The sequence below is a fragment of the Medicago sativa genome, chromosome 1 (assembly GCF_051527215.1).
Source record: "Medicago sativa cultivar Bolivia chromosome 1, Bolivia_mono, whole genome shotgun sequence".
In the NCBI taxonomy this organism is placed as follows: Eukaryota; Viridiplantae; Streptophyta; class Magnoliopsida; order Fabales; family Fabaceae; genus Medicago; species Medicago sativa.
Genome location: NC_140749.1, coordinates 68,381,289 through 68,398,571, shown reverse-complemented (window position 1 = coordinate 68,398,571; position 17,283 = coordinate 68,381,289). Strand labels below are relative to the sequence as shown.

The 17,283-nt window shown below is 31.3% G+C and overlaps 1 protein-coding gene across 3 annotated transcripts; it reads left to right on the top strand.

Moving 5' to 3' along the window:
* The first annotated feature begins 1,103 nt into the window (after nt 1-1,103).
* Nucleotides 1,104-4,503, top strand: LOC146956707 (protein WVD2-like 3). 3 transcript variants are annotated; one of them, XM_085731005.1, is made up of 7 exons: nt 1,104-1,217; nt 2,217-2,724; nt 2,855-2,943; nt 3,076-3,169; nt 3,255-3,326; nt 3,430-3,540; nt 3,923-4,503. In XM_085731005.1, exons 2-7 carry the CDS (start codon nt 2,221-2,223, stop codon nt 4,199-4,201), a joined length of 1,149 nt encoding a protein of 382 aa, XP_085587131.1. In that variant the 5' UTR covers nt 1,104-1,217; nt 2,217-2,220; the 3' UTR covers nt 4,202-4,503. The 3 variants fall into 3 exon arrangements, with proteins under 3 accessions (XP_085587131.1, XP_085587147.1, XP_085587141.1); XM_085731021.1 differs by having other exon boundaries at nt 1,165-1,329; XM_085731015.1 differs by lacking the exon at nt 1,104-1,217 and adding an exon at nt 1,965-2,089.
* The last annotated feature ends 12,780 nt before the right edge of the window (nt 4,504-17,283 follow it).

Sequence of the window (17,283 nt, the reverse complement as noted above, 5' to 3'; positions counted from 1 at the left end):
TGAGTATTAGTCCCTACTCAATTCAAATTTGTTTAATTTATGCTTAAACTCTTAAATTTTTGAACAATTTTTTGCAGACATATTTAGAACATTACTAAAAGTTCGTCCGCAAAAAATTATCGCAAAATTTGATTTCTACATCCAGATTTTATTACTTTTTATCTTTAACTTTTGTCGTTTTAAAAAATTCATATTTAATTCATTTCATGTCAGAAAATTCTAAATTTTAGTAAACGAACCTTTCATAGTGTTCTAATCTTGTCTCAAAAAAATCGTTCAAAAATTTAAGAGTTTAAGGATAATTAATCAAACTTTGTTTTAGTAGGGACTAAAATTATAAGTAATTTTTTTTTATAGGGACTAAAAATGCTATTAAAATTAAGTAGGGACTAAACTTACAAGGTCGCTATTTTATAGGGACTAGAAACATAATTAACCCTACAATAATTGACGACGATTCTAAAAAATAGAAGTCGACAATGGCTCTCCTTGTACTTACTTATTGTGACTACAAAATTTTGCTCTTTTGGCCCCCACAATTGCTCAAACCATTCTGTTCGTAACAATTGAACAAAATTTTTTATGTTTAAAAACGCTTTGGTATATAACTATTGAATATTGTTTTTCATGAATACAATTTTGTAGTACATATATTTGTTTTATCCTATTTTTATTAAATCGAAAGCGATGAAGTCACTTCTCAATCATAGTTAGTTTTTCTTTTTTAAACCAGATACCATCTGCACAAAACTTTCAAGACTAATACCTCAAGTTTTGTTGGATTTAAATGAACCGAAAACTCTACCTAAAAGTATTTTAATGTTACTGCATCCTAAATTTTAATTCCAATCCAAAATCTTTACTAAACTAAAAATACAATGTCATCTCTTCTAATTGTTCTTGGGGTCGGCCATAGTAATAAAGGAGCCGTAAATGTTTACACTTTCATTCAAATCAAAAGTGGTGCATAGCACAGTAGAATTTTTCAAAATTCAAATTCAAAAACTAGAAAGGTAGAACTTAACTAACACCGTTAAGAGTCACGGCGCGTGACCGACGACTAGTGACATATAAAAACCACAACATGAAAACAAAACAAAAGTACAGAACAAAACAAAACAAAACACAAACTCCTAGTAATTCACAAACTCATCATAATAACTCAAACTCAACAACACAGTCACTTCCATTATTATTCCAGATCCAAAACTCTAAATGTGAGTCATTCTCAACTACCCTTTACATTTTCATGCATCAAAATCCACTTTTTTCTTTCCTTCTAAGATCTAGCATGTTCTTTTGTTACTATTGTTGATGTTTGTTAATCAGGTTCAGTTTGGTCCCTTTTATTGTTTTTTGAACAAATGGTTCTTGCATGGTTGGATCCAGTATAGGAAAAATAAATAGTAATAATTTGTACATTATGAAAAGATAAAATTTTCTAAAGCAATTTTGAAGCTTAAGAAAATTCAACGTCTTTATAATAAATTTTTTTAAACCAACCACTTAGTATAAATTTATTTATTTATTTATTTTTGTCTAGTGTATGATACCTTGTCGGTTAATCATATTGTTGAGTTGTTAATTTTGAATTATTAGAGTTTTAATCATTGATTGAAGATGCTTGCCAACCCAATTTGATTACTTTCCTTTTCTGTGTTTTAGTTTTTCTTAACTTAGTTAGGTAGACAATTTTGGTTCTAAATTTTTATATCATTTATTTATGTTAAATAATTCACATATGCTAACAACTTCAATACTTTTGGAATTTGTCCTGCTCATTACTTAGGTTTTTTAATCAATCTTTGGCCCCATGGTTCCACTTTTTAGTTGAAAGCAACTATTATGATTTCTAAAGAATATTCTCTTATCTTCTAGGGTTTATTAAATAATTAAATTTATATACACGTTTGGGCATGCTTGGTGTAAGAGTGTTTATATATCTATGTTAGTGTTGTATATGTAATGTTCCATTTCTGAAAGATTATTTCAACAATAGAACCTATACAGTCCATTTCATAAAATCACTTGAGTAAAACCCTTTGGAAGCATTCTTTAATTTTTATTTCAGCCTTGAATTTGTACCTATGTAAGATTTTGTTTTTCTATAGAAAGATTTTGTGAAACAATTTAACTATATAACTTTTTTTTGTGAAAGATTGTACATTCAGTTAACTATTTAATTTCTTTTGTACTGACATTTCTTTGTTATATAGTGCAATGGGAATAGAAGATTCAGATATTTGTATCATCAAGGAGCCAGATCGTGTTGTAGTCTATTCCGATGGAATTTCGCACAATTCAGGTCATGAAACCGGAACTGATAATCACAATATGGCAGAGTCTTATGAGCATATCAACGAGACTACTGAACATCATAGTTCAGAAGAGAGCACAAAGGAATACGAGGTGAAGGAATGTACAACAGAAGTTTCTGTTAAGGCCTCGGACGTATCTAACCTAAAAAAAAGTCAGGAGAAGTTGACGCCAGATTTTGAGGGTGTTCTCAATGTGAAAAGTTCGAAACCGCACAAAACAAGGGGTAATCAAAAGCCACGAGATACTGTCAAGCCTACAGTTCCGCGACCATTTTCCCTAGCAACTGAAAGGCGTGCTACAATTGTAACTCGTCCTACTTTTGAAGAAGATAACAAGGGCGGTAATGGAAGAAAATCTGTAAATAAAAAGAATGTGCTGTCTTCTAATACGCTTAAACAGAATCAGGTATATGCCGATTTTGAATTTGCTTCCTCCTTCATTGTCTAATCTATTGCTGAACTGTTTGTGGTTAATTTATTACTATGTACTCAGAGTTAGTCTTAAAACTTATGTTTTGACTGTTTGTGCCTTGCAGTTGAAGTCTCCTTTAGTTCCAAGGAAACCGTTGAAACCTGATAACAAGAAACATTCAGACGAGGACGATTCATGTTCAGTTGCTTCTGGGTATATTCTTATAAACCTTATAGTCGAAGGGTGTCAAAATCTCATCTCATGTTTTTCTTATTCTAGCAATGATTTTTTTTTTTTAATTTGTCTTATAATTTGAAATTGATTTTACCCCTTGACCATGTAAAGAACTGCAACTTCTGTGAGGTCTTTCAAGTCCAGGGCAACTGTTGCTTCTGCTCCAAGCTTTCGGTCGACTGAACGCGCACAAAGAAGAAAGGAGGTAAAATTTGTTGATTAAGTAGCTTTGTTTCAATAGGGTTTTCTTCCCAAATTGATCGGTGCATTCCTTTTTATTTGTGCTATAGTTTTATTCAAAATTAGAGGAAAAGCAACAAGCAATGGAAGCTGAGAAGAATCAAAATGAAGCAAGGAGCAAGGTACAAAGAGATTTCTTCATTATCTCAGGAACCATAAATTACATTGTCATTTTGTTACTTCTTTTCTCCTAGTTTTCTCACTCTAATTTGTTCATCGATTAAGGAAGAGAAAGAGGAAGCCATCAAACAGTTGAGGAGGAGTTTAAAGTTTAAAGCAAGCCCTATGCCAAGCTTTTACCACGAGGGGCCTCCACCTAAAGTTGACTTGAAGAAGGTATGTAATGGTCTTGTACTTAAACTTATGCCCTGTTGGGATAAACAACTTAATTGAGTGGTTATCATATAGGTGTTTATGTATAAGCTATTTCTATACCAAAAGATAAAATGAAGTCAAACTATTTTTTCAATCAGCGTTAAGCTGTTTTCATAAACAGTCTCACAAGTGCTTTTGGTAGTAGATAAACTCAAATCAGTCAATTCAAATAGATCCTTATAACAGTATCATGTCTGAGGTTCACTCTATACAGCGAAGATAATGTGTAGTTCATGTTAATCTCTCAAAGCAAGTTTTGTCTACAGTAACTTGAAAACAACACATTATGATTAAGTTATGTTCTTCAACTTGTGTTAATGACAATGTTAACATGTATGGCCAGCTACCACCCACACGTGCAAAATCTCCAAAACTGGGTCGGCGAAAGAGCAACAGCGGTGCAGCTAATTCATCTGAAGGGGTCAAAGAAAAAGGAGCGGCTGCTCAGAGAAAGCATCGCACATCGAACACCAGTTGTAACTTGAGTGATGTGACTAACGACAATGGCTTGGATGGTCTCAAAAATAAGACTGAAAACAAGACCGAGCACACCGAATTAATTGAAGAAATTAATATGATCAAAGTGAATGGACAAGCGGGCATAGAGATCAGCAGCCAGTAAAGTCTTCAATGAGATTAGTTTTTCACTTCTAATTTATGAGTTTCCGGGGAATGGAAGTATTGTTCCTTGCAACTTTCTGAAGGGTGTTCACTTTAATTCCTTTAACTTATAAGCACTTTCTTCTGTGTGCAGTGTTTGATGATATGTGAAAATGTTTTATTTGTAATTTATCTCAAGTTATTTGTAAAAAGGAAATTCTATTGCTCATAGGAGCTATTTTAAGCATTTTTCTGTCTGCCTCAACTTCAGGGTCACATTGTTTGAAGTTATTGGAAAATAATGATGTTCAGTGAACAGGATAATTATGCTTCATTCATGCAATAGTTTGTTATTAAGGGAAAGGCTACTGAAGCCCTGAAATAAGATTCTCTATGATGGATAAACTAAAAGTGTGTTTGTTTCCACGGTACCCTATCTACAAACGTACGTTTTGCTGGATGCTACAATTTGTAGCTTCTTATTTTCACGGTACAAAGGCTTGGTAACACACGTTTTTTTTAGTGGACATGGAACCAAACAGTCCATAAGCTTATGTTTGGAAAGTTTTTTTTCACGGTGAAAATCCACGGTAGACCAAAAGCTACCTTATGTAGCTTCAAGTGACCACGCGGCCAGTTACAAGTCACCGCGTTACCAAACACACTATTAGATCCTTAATTACTTAGGTCATTCTAATTCAACTAAGCACAAGTGTAAAAATTCAAATGAACACAGTCGTGAAGTCCTATACCTAGGGCCTAGGATAATCACCCTAGGGCCTAGGATTATCACGAGCACGGCAATCAACTTCGTATTCCAATCGTGAACACACAATCACGAAGTCCTAGCCATATTCCACAGGATCATCACGAGCACGGCAATCAAAACACACAATCACGAAGTCCCAGCCATATTCCACAGTATCATCACGAGCACGGCAATCAACTTTGTATTCCAATTGTGAACACACAATCAGGAAGTCCTATCCATAGGATCATCATGAGCACAGCAATCGACTTCGTATTCCAATTGTGAGATTGAATCTACAATAAATTCAAAGATAGTCAATCAATGAAAAGCATTAAACATAGAGGAAATTGTTGAATAAGCATGAATAAAACTAGTATTGAAGGCAATGTGAGTCATACTTACACAAGAATCTAACAAAGGTTCATCTTCCCTAACCAAATATAAACACTTAACTACACATAATGGGATAAGAAACAGGTAAAGATAAGAAAAAAACTAGGGTTTCTTACATTCAAATTTCATGTAGTCCCCTACAGTTGCACTATCATTCAAGGTGTTTCTGATCTACTTCATCTCTCTCTCTCTCTCTCTCTCTCTCTCTCTCTCTTATATGTAAATAATTTATAATTATTTTAAATGTATGAACATAACCATATATTCTACTATCATTTAGTAATTAGTTTGTTACAAATTTTGAAAAATTCCAACAAGTACATAAAAGCTAACGACCATATTATGGCTTGGTTGACTAATATAAGATCCAAGAATGTGATCATGGCCACTTGACTCAACCAAGTTCTTATGCCAAATCATGGCATGCCTAACTCTATCAGAGTCATCAATCACATTCAATGATCAGACCATGATCTCAATCACCCATAGCCATCAATTGCAATCTTTTTTTTTTCTTCTTTCTTTCCGGTATTACTTCTATTGTAGCTAACAACGTAGGCTTTTAAGTGTTTTTTTAGTCTCTAGAGTAATTTGTGTTGATTTGAACTCCGGATTTAAATAAGCAAACAAAATGAGTAAACATTATTGCTTATGTTTAAATACAAGTTAAAATACGAGAGTTTTTTTTTCCTATCCTCCAAACTTTTCGTACGCCTTACATTATTTCAGATTATGTAATCTGAAAAGTGTAAAAACGTTAAAAAACCTTTCATAAACTCTTCATTTATTGAATTTTAAAATCCTACGCAAGAAGCTTAGATAGTGGAAAAAGAAACACTCGGATAATTTATCAAATAGATCAAAGTCATCAAACATCAGCCAAGTTCATGTCTTCAAATAGAGCCACTTACACCTAATATGATGCTATTGGCTTTTGGCCTTCTTTCCAATGACAAACATATACCAATAATTTGTTATTAACTTGAAGTGATTGGAGGCTTCTTGTATACCAGATTCCTCAAGGACATGCAAGTATAAACGTTTAAGATGCGAGGACTTTGTATTATATATTGGGTGACTTTATTATGCTAACATGCACAGTAACCAATTTCGAAAAATTGCTCTTCTCCTAATAAAAAACGCTCACTTTCATATAAATTGACCAAAATACCCCCACACGAGTTAACTCACGCTGAAGTATAACCTACATGAGTTACCTCACGTTGGGGTTATAACCTACATGAGTTAACTCACGCTGGGTTATAACCTATGTGATTTAACTCACGTGGGATGTACCAATGTAGCGATCATGACTTAAGTCACGCTGGTTATAAGTAACACATGCGTGACTTATGTCACGTGGAGGTATTTTCGTCAGTTTGTATGGGAGGGAGCAATTTTGGATGGGAGAAGAGCAATTTCCCCAATTTCGTCGTGTTGGGCCTTGAGGGCCCATCGTCCTTTCCTTCCCACTTCATTTTTGATAGTCGTTTTTAAACACTTCAAGTTCGCTCTGATTGATTCATAACTTTTGATCAACTATTTTTATGTGTAAAATTTGATCTAGCCGTAACATCCGACCCGTCTTTTTTCAGTAAGGTGAACAATTTTTATGTGTCTAAAGATACAACTATCTCATCTCATTATTATTACACTTTGTATGCATGTTCTCTATTTCCTTTTTGATATCGACCGTGACCATAGTTGTTCAATTTGTTTTGTTGTGCCTGTTTTCATCGTATATTGTTCTTCGGGAGTAACTAACTGTTCTACTACAGCCCCACACTTTCAACAATGCCATTAATGGATCTTTTGACCAATATGATTATGAATGCACATCGTGCAAGCAAAATAATTTAGTGATTTATTTTCTTTTTGACTATGCTTATGATTGGTTTATAGTATGATTACATCCCCTAAGTTTATAACTTACCTCCCTGATTATTCAATTCCTTTTATTCTTTCATTTCTTCGGACCAGCTTTAGAGTGCAGGTGCAAGTGTGACATACTCCTTCAGATCATATTTATATACAAATTTTGTTTTTTCAGGTTCATTAAACATCTTATGTATTTGGACTATAATATAGTTCATATATATTAGTTATTTAATGAATTTAAAAAAGTAAAATTTGCTTATAAATATGACTGGATGAAGTATTTTTTTTAGATAGACGAAATGAGAAAAAACCATAAACTCACAGACATAAATGGAGGAGTTGGGACTCGAACTCCGATCCGACTTACTAATTTCAACATTTTTACTGGTTGAACTATGACTTCTAGACAATGACATGATTTTATAGATGTTGGTTTGTATATTATTTATTAAAGTGTTGGGTCATGAGACGAGCCGGGGAACATCACATTAGTGATCACTCTTCCTTAATTACTAAGTTAACCTCCCTAGAAACTTCCAATGTTTTCATATACTCCCTCCGGTCACATTTATAAGCAAAAATCAACTTTTTAGGTTCATAGAATAATTATTGCATCTAGTCACATTTATAGACCATATACATTAGTCATTCAATGAACCTAAAAAGTTACTTTTTGCTTATATATGTGACCGGAGGGAGTACTATTGTTTTTACTTTTAATTGCATAACTGTCACATTTATTTTATTTAGTTTCCTGTACAACTTTTTGTTTGGTAATCTATGTAGAAAACTTTGATAATAATAAGAAATAGATTGAAAATAAAGTTATGGTTAAGCAATTAAAACTAAAAAACATAACATAAATTAAAAGTTCTCTCAAAGTAAAATAGTCCCCACTTTGCCTAGTTGCACCCCCTTTCCTTTTTTCCATCAGGACCAACAAATTGCTTTCTACAGTTTTATTACATGAGTTTGATTAGACAATAGACATTGAAATCATCTCAAGCTATTAAATGTCACCATAAAATATGGCAGGCTATTTGTTCACAGCAAATATCATACTATAAGCAGTAATTAATTTCACACTTAGTAATTTCAAATTTTTCAAAAAATATTCTATTTTGGTATCCACTATCCACTTTCCAATACCTCTGCTTGAGCTAAAAAAGGGCATGTTAAAAGCTTGAATTGATACCATTTAGAGGTATCATTCAACAACAAGAGTTTTTCTATTCATCTTTTCATTAATTTTTCCTTTTTCCAAAGTAGAAAGCAAAAGAAAATTCCTTTAAACACCAACTCAATACTTATGAGATACAATTTTTTCTTTTTATCTTTTTTTACTCATCACTGCTTATGTCACTATGACATCATCAAATCTATAAACAAGAAACTGTATCCAAGTTTTCTAGATACAAAAATACTTCATAAATAAAAGTAATACTATGTATCCACTACATGTCACAAGTTTGCAATAGTGTACATGATCTAAGTTTGACATGGAAAATTGAGATAATCTGAATTTAGGAGGACTATACTATAGTTATATAAAATGTAACAGAAAATGAGCAATGTAAATAGTATTAAGTTAAGCAAGTAGTGTCTATGAGGGGTATTGTTTGGTAAGAGATTGGTAAGGTAGGTAGGACTTGAAGGGAACTTTGGCAGGCCTTTAAGAGATGCTAAAAGAGGTCTTGTTTACTTTTGCATCACTAATTCACTAATTTCTTTTTTTATTGATTTGAAACCATTTACAATGAATAAGAAAAATGGGTCTTATTAACTGTTTCCTTTTAAATTTCTAAGACATAATGTTTGATGAAGTTATATAAATTTGGTACTGATTAATATAAATGTGGAAGGACTAATTGTAATGGAAGTGAACACTTAAGGTTATAACACTCCACTAATTTCCACAATAGTTTGGATTCCTTGTAGTCGAAATATCCTGTTAACATATCGAAAGTCATTAGATCAAATAGTCCAAATTTTTGGTATTTGGACTATTAGATATGCGTACTTTAGCCTATTTTGATCAAATAGGCCTTTAAAATAATCTGCGTGTTTTCTCAACCGTTCGATCTTGATCCAACGATTACCGATGTGTTGAATGTGTAAATGCAAGATATTTGGATTGAAAGGAATCCATTTTTATTTCCACAACTTCATAAAAAAAGAAGGGAAAAAAAAATCTTGCCATGGTTCACTTGAAATAAAAAGAATAAGGTAAAGTATTCTATTCTATGGAACATATATGCATAAAATGTGTTGAAAAGTTTGATAAGATGGAAGGAGCCATACCAAGTAGGACACCATGTTTTCCTGGCCCACACATTTTCCCTTCTTCACGTATATAATGGACCATGAAAAACAATGCATGGCCAAATCAAAATCAATCAGTTCTCTCTACTTCTCTCATCAAATCAATCCTTTCTCACCTTTCTCCATACAGAGGAGTTGAGGGGGATGCTGTCTGATTCGAGACCATTCGTCACAAGTGACCCTTGAGAGAATGATCTCGGACCAGGCTTCATTCCCCCTAGCTCTTAGTATCATGCAAGCAGTCTTGTTCCCGGCAGTTCAATTCATATTTTTCACCTTCAAGAGAATTCAGTGACCAAATAACATGTAAGTTGGTTCAAAGATCTTTTCTCATAATCTTTTCATTAAAATTTGTGTTTCTTTCTTTCAATTTACATAAACACCAATGAAAAATGTAGATTTTTTTTAATGATTACTAGCATAATCTTCTGGAGATAATTGTTTGTACAACATATTTGCATAATTGCTGTGGTAGACATGCATAAGAGTTATCTGTCTCAAAAAGCCATCACAGTTCTTTTGTTTATGTTTCCTGTGTGTATATAGTTAACAAATATACCCCCTCCATCCCAATAACTGAACCATTTGTAAAAAAAATTATCTCAAAATGACTTAATCATTTCAATTTTCAATACAACATTAATATTTTTTTCTTTTCAAATACACCTTCTAATTAATACTACTTGCATTACTGTTAATTCAATATCTACTAAATTTTGTATTTATGGTAAAAGTAAATACACCAATACATGATAACGATAGTTTAGTAAAAATACTATGCTTTCTCTTTTATTTATACAATTATCGTGTGAATTGGTCAATTATTTTGGGATGTAGGGGGTATTATAGTAGAAATAATTTGTGTTGCCTTTGTTTGATCAAAGGAAAACATAATGTAGTTAAATTGCACAAAACACTGGCAATTTCTTTGAAAATGTTTGTGAAATAAATAATTGATTGATGTATAGAAAAAGTGGTGACTTATCTTTTTATAGTTGACTTTTTGTCCATTGGCTTTGCTTGTGAAGTGTTGCAAAGAATAGTTTTTAGACCTTTAATTTTGCTTTATTTGTTGCAAGAGTAGGGTATAACTTCTTTTGGAGTACCAAATCCATCAAAGTGTAGCTTTAAAATTAAAAATAACATCATAGAAATACCTTACTCTTAGCCCACACCTCACTTTTAATGCAATGTGGGTCATAGATTGTACATGAAAACTCCATAACACCATATATGGGTCAGACGGCTATGCATGGTTTATGATAACCCCATAATGCAGCAGTATGGTTCTGTTCTAGGTGGATCTTATTCTCAGCCTTAGTTTCCTATATCTATATTACAATATTCTTCAACCAATGGGTATTATTACAGCCTTAGTCTCTTACAAAAATAAAACACAAAGTAATTCCCAACATTTTTATATCGAGGACAAATTAGTCCCTCATTCAATATAACATAATGACTAATTTGTCTATGATATAAAAAATTCAAAGAGTGCTTTGAGTTTTATTTTTGTCGGAGACAAAATTGATTCATCAAAAAATTGCAAAAGACCAAAATGAGTCTTCACTCAATTAATAATTATATCCTTGCTGATGTTGCATAAATTTGCTAAAAGATGGCAGCGTTAAATTTGTTGGAGTATAATTAATATAGACAAGGCAAAATTTGCAGAAATCATCAATTATAAAACCTTTTACAAATATATTTTTTTATTGGTTTTTTCTAGATTTTTTTGTGGTTACATGAGAAAAAGAGAAAAGGAAAATAAAACAAAAAAGAGAAAGAAAAAAAAAACTACTCCATCCGTCTCACAATAATAGACTCTTTAACATTTTTTCTTTTTCTCAAAATAATTGTCATTTTAGAATACCAATGCAACATTTATTATTTTTTTTCCATTATTATACACTTATTCATTGAATTTCATCCAACTTAACTACTCCACTAACTACAATTAATAAGGATATTTTAGTAAATGATATTAATTTTACCATTGAAATCAACACAATTAATCATTTCCTTAATTATCGTGCACAAACCTTAAACGACTATAATTTAGAGATGGAAGGAGTATGTCCTTAGAAAGGACACACCTAAGGTATCATCCATTAAAGCAGATGATAAACAAGGGGGAGGCTCATTGATCGTGACAAGATGGTCTGAATTGTTAGCTCCCAACTTAAAGAGAACGTCTGCACATGAATTTCCTTCTCAAAGAATGTGGTGAATAGTAACTGTCCAATCCTTAACAAGATAGTTCCGGATGAGTTCCATAATATTTACATGGTGATGAAAACGTGGAGTGTTCTTCGACACCAATTGCACCACATGAAGAGAGTCAGAGTAACTCATAAGTTTTTTATAACCTGCCTCCCAACACAACTTGATTCCAATCCAGAGAGCTTGAATCTCAGCATGAAGGATATTAGAGATCCCCACATCTCTATGCTGCCAACTCACCATCTTTGGAGTAATAATATGAGACGCTGAAGGGTGAGTCCCAAAAGCTTGGTGGGTAAGTTGAAGTTGGAAATAAATAGTTAGATGATTGAAATGCAATAAATAAAAGTATGTTAGTGGAAAAGAATAATAAATGTTGTATTGATATTGTAAAAGAGACAAATAATTTGAGATTAAGAAAAATTGTAAAAAGGACATCTATTGTGAGATATAAGGAATATAAAAATAACCCGACTCATAAGTAAAAGATACGAAAACAACACAAACATAGAATCCACGATTTGACTATGGAGTTAAGTTGATAATATTTATTCTCTGCCCACAAATCGGTTGCAACATATTTCTAAGCTTAAAGTTTATAAAGTACAACTTATGTTTAAATACAACGTTCAATTTACGAAATTATGATCCTACATCCCTAGTCGCACCCATTGAATGTGTGGTCCAAGTCCACTTATCATGGTTGTTCCTACGAATCTGGTGGCGTGGTTCTGTAAATGAAAAGAGGCCCGTAATAAAATAAAAATGTACTTTTTGTTAAAAGAACAATGTTCTATTTAAATTTTTGAAAAGATAAATACAAGGTGTCGTATATATGCGGTACACCCAAAAGTGAAAATCATTACCATATGCATGAGGAACCTCAAACCACCCTCCCAAAACAACACCCACCTAACACTTAGTAGTACTACTGGACTATAATTTTTTTTTTGAGGCCCATACTTTAGGGTGGTCCAGTTCCATTGAGCGGTTTGCACACCCCAAGGCCCGACCCTGCCACTTATGGATAAACTATGGAGTCAACAAGAACAAAGCAAGCTGGTAGTTGAAACTTCTATGGTTTGGAAGAGTGAACAGTAGTAAGAAACTGAATAATGAAACATATAAATTGTTTTTCGAAGGAATATCCATTTTTTGACATGTGAATCTTATTGGTTAGTTTCATGTAAAATATGAGAAACTATCACATTCATATTTCGCTTCATCAGATCGTGCATTTATGTTCAACTCAATAACCTTTTAATTTGAAACTATAAAACAATTTCAATACCCTACGAAATTCATCTCTGATACATGTTTGCATCTCAAACTCGAAAACTAATTCAAAGGTTGAAGGAGTCTAAACACACATATGTCACAACTCACACAGCCAAGAAATCATGACGATGTAAGACTCTAACACAACTTCAACAAGACCTAGCTCATGCAATCTTCACGAGACTTCCAACCAACTTCCCTCACGGTTTGTTCATAGCAAATACTAGGAAACACAATTATATATGAAGGAATTTAGCCTGAGCAATCTCAGCAAATCTATGCAAGCACATTTTATATGTCTTGATCTAAACATTTGATTTTTATAATAATTGAAGACGTGTTCTTCAGATATGAATTTTCCTAGAGAATGAGCCTCTTGTTGCAGGGGAGGAGAATTAGGTTGGAAGCAAATATATATTAGTCACACCCCTTAAGTACCACAATTTTTTTTTTTAGTAAACTCAAGGCCCACAACATACAAGCATGTACCGGGATGAATTTTTTTTGGACTATTACTTTTCTCACCCTATCCCTTACTAGCGCACCCTGTAAATTTTTCGAAAATGCACTTGAGCAATTTGGATTTTGTAATCCGAACTCAGTTTTTCCTTTGTTATAGGATGAAAAAAATGAGTTCCTAACCAATTTGGATTTTTTTCGGATTATATAATCCGAAAACTTCAAAAAATAGGGCGTGCTACTTGATTTTTTCGGATTATATAATCCGAACACCCCATAAACACCCTTTTTCAAGGGAAAAACAGTTCGGATTGTATAATCCGAATTGTATCAGCACAAATTCTAAACATGTTTGTAATATGGATTGTCATTTTATGGACAATATTAATCTTCATAACTCTCATCCTTCTGTTTTGCGTCATTTTAGCCGTTCTTAGTCAAAAATTGGGTTTTCGGGCTACTTGATCGGATTGCTCCGAAGTTTCCCAGAAAATCAGAAGAAAAAAAAATCAAGAATCATGACTCCCTTAAAAGATACTTCTTAAGGGACTCTGCCCCTCAAAATCCAAAGTTTATATCCATTTTTAATTTTTTTTAATTTTTCATATTCTCAGAAAAATCCGAAAAAATTTGCTTTAGTTTTATTTGATTTTTAGAATTTTTGGTGGAATTTTTATATTTTTATGATTTTATTTGATAGGTGTTTATCATTTTTTACTTTGTTTCTTGTTGTTTTTAAAAGCAAAATTCAAAATTGCTGAAATATAAGAGATTCTGATTGCTGATAATACATAAACATAGTTTAGATTATAAAATCCGAATTAGTGAAGCATGAATTCAGATTTCAAAATCCGAATTGCACAAGGACATTTCTGGAAAATTTACAGGGCGCGCTAGTCATGCATATGGTGGGAAAAGTAATAGTTTTTTTTTCTTCCCCGCAAACCAAGTTAAATATATCTATACTATGTATAAAGAAAATAACATGTTTTGACCTTTTTTTCCTTAAAAAAATAAATAAATCTTGTTTTGATATTTTTGGGGTGTCTTTTTCTATTTCTAAAATTACCCTAAACTTTCAATACAAATAACACGTATAACAAATAGATAAGAGTAAATTATATTGAAATAAAAGTGTAACAAACACGATTCCAATTTTTTTCCTTTATCCTTTAAAAAGTGTAACAAACTAGATAAGTATATCTATACTTACTTTTTCATTATCCCAATTATATCATTTTTCTATAATAAAGATTGTTGTTGGTGTCATTAAAAAAATATGAATTTAGATTATTTTTTTTGTTATATTATTGGTGTCATTGAAATAGATAATCATGGTTAGTTTGCTTTTTTTTTTTTTTGTGGTGTCCGAGATTTGAACTCCAAACCTTACATACATTATGCATTATCCCTACTAACTGAGCTAAACTCACGGCGACATGGTTAGTTTAGTTTGTTATAATTTGAAAGCAACAAACATTTATTTTTTTTGTCTTAATCAAAATCAAAATTTCACAAAAAAAAAATATCGTTCATAATTTTTAAATGTTAGCGTAATAAAAAAAGCAGAAAGACGGATACGTGAGTGTCCGTCTTTTCGTTAGTATAATATAAAGAGGATACATTTTGTAAAAAAAAAATATATAAAGAGGATACATGATTAAGGAGTGAATTTTATCTTCCAATCATACCCTTAATTTAAATTTATCTAGTAATAATTTTAAATTTTGAATGATATTATTTAAATCTTTAATTACAAAAATCAGTTAAATCACATTATAATAGAAACAATTTCACTACTATAGAAAAAAGATATAAGTTTAGTATATTTTTTTTTTGTAAGAAAGTTAAATCTTTATTTGATTGTGATTGAGTGATTATTATAAGTATTGTTATTAAAAAATTATAAATAAGTGATGTGTACACGTGAGACTCATTTAAATACTCAAAATTGAGGGTCTTCATTGTAGATGCTCTAACAATTTCATAATTTTTTTTGAAGAATTTCATAAAAAAAATGTGATGCAGTTTAAATTAAAATAAAATAATTAATTGGGCTTCGGCCCTCTTTGTATCAAAAAATAAAATAATTAATTGTACATTGAGTAATTAAAACAACACAATTTTATTTATTTTTTACTAAAAAAAACAACACTAGTTTAAGATACTATTATAGTTATTTACTATAGATTAGTAGTAGTAGTTTTTTTGGTGCACAAATGTAGTGTATATTATACTAAAAAAATATATAGTATAGGTAAAATTACTCTTAAGAAATTAACAGAATACCTTTATTTGAATTTAATTGTTGTTTTTTATAGAGATAAAGTTGATGATATTAATTTATAGGCTTAATTACTATTTTGGTCCTTTAAGTTATTTGTTGGTTACATTTTGGTCCCATAAGTTATTAACGTTACAATTTGGTCCCTTAAGTTATTTGTTGGTTACATTTTGGTCCCATAAGTTATTAACGTTACAATTTGGTCCCTTAACTTAATTTTTGGTTTCGTTTTGGTCCCTTAACTTATTTTTTGGTTTCGTTTTTGTACCTTAACTCTAATAACATAAAGGACCAGAGTGGTTGACGGAGGAAGAGTTAAGGTACCAAAACGAAACCAAAAAATAAGTTAAGGGACCAAATTGTAACGTTAATAACTTATAGAACCAAGATGTAACCAACAAATAACTTAAGGGACCAAATTGTAACATTAATAACTTATGGGACTAAAATGTAACCAACAAATAACTTAAGGACCAAATCATTAATCAAGCCTAATTTTTTTCTTAGGTGAAAGTTGATGATAGTATTGTATTGTCTGCAACAAAAAAAGTCAATTATTGTCTGTAGTTGATTTTGACATGTCGGTAGCTAGAAACTTTTTTAATACTTTTTAGAAGCATTTGAATCAGATGCCCGTCCCTAAAATTAAAGATGTCCTGATCCAATTATAAATTTGATGTTCTATTTTATTATTATTATTATTATTATTATTATTATTATATATATATATATATATATATATATATATATATATATTTTTTTTTTTTTTTTCTTTTCTTTCATGGCCATATTTATGCTATTGAGATGGCTGCTCACATGGGCGTAGCCCCGTAAGAGAATGAGGTAGTACTACCCCAAAGAAAATAGATTCTTGAATTGGTTGGTATGTTTGTATATTTAGCCACCCAATAAAAAATATTTAGCTACCTTAAATAATTTGTAAAAAAAAAGCTACCTTAAATAAATTTATTTGACGAAAACAAGCATAAATAAGAAGCTAAAAAAATTACTACATGATTGATAGATTTATTTGTATTAGTTTTACATTTTCAGTCTCAACAATAAATATAGAGAAAACTTTTTGAATAAAAATTGACAAAAAACAAATTAAATGGATAATGAGTTTCTTGCAAATACCTTATTTGTTTATATTGTAAATGAAATTATAATCTATTTAGTATACAATCAATTATGAATAAAATTGACTTTTTGACACGCGCTGTGCCCAACTTTTTTAAATAGCCATTGTCAATTTTTATTTTCTTTGTTATTGCTTTAATTTACCTTTCATGTATGTAAAAATTATTGTGATATTTTTTGAGATCTGATATTTGAACAATTATTTTGTGACAATATTTATGACAATTTTCTTTTTCATACTCTCATTATGTTCTCATTTTCTCTCTCCATTACTTTGATTTTTATGTCAAAATCTACATTTTTTTTTTATATTTTGATTGTCCCAAAAAATGGTTGTTCAAATGGTTCTTTGAAAGTGACTCTACAAGCGATTTAT

Excerpts from the sequence above, each read along its gene's own strand:
- LOC146956707 (XM_085731005.1), top strand. The coding sequence starts at position 2,221 with ATGGGAATAGAAGATTCAGATATTTGTATCATCAAGGAGCCAGATCGT. Across the intron at positions 2,725-2,854 it reads ATACGCTTAAACAGAATCAG|TTGAAGTCTCCTTTAGTTCC; the intron begins GTATATGCCGAT and ends TGTGCCTTGCAG. Across the intron at positions 2,944-3,075 it reads TCATGTTCAGTTGCTTCTGG|AACTGCAACTTCTGTGAGGT; the intron begins GTATATTCTTAT and ends GACCATGTAAAG.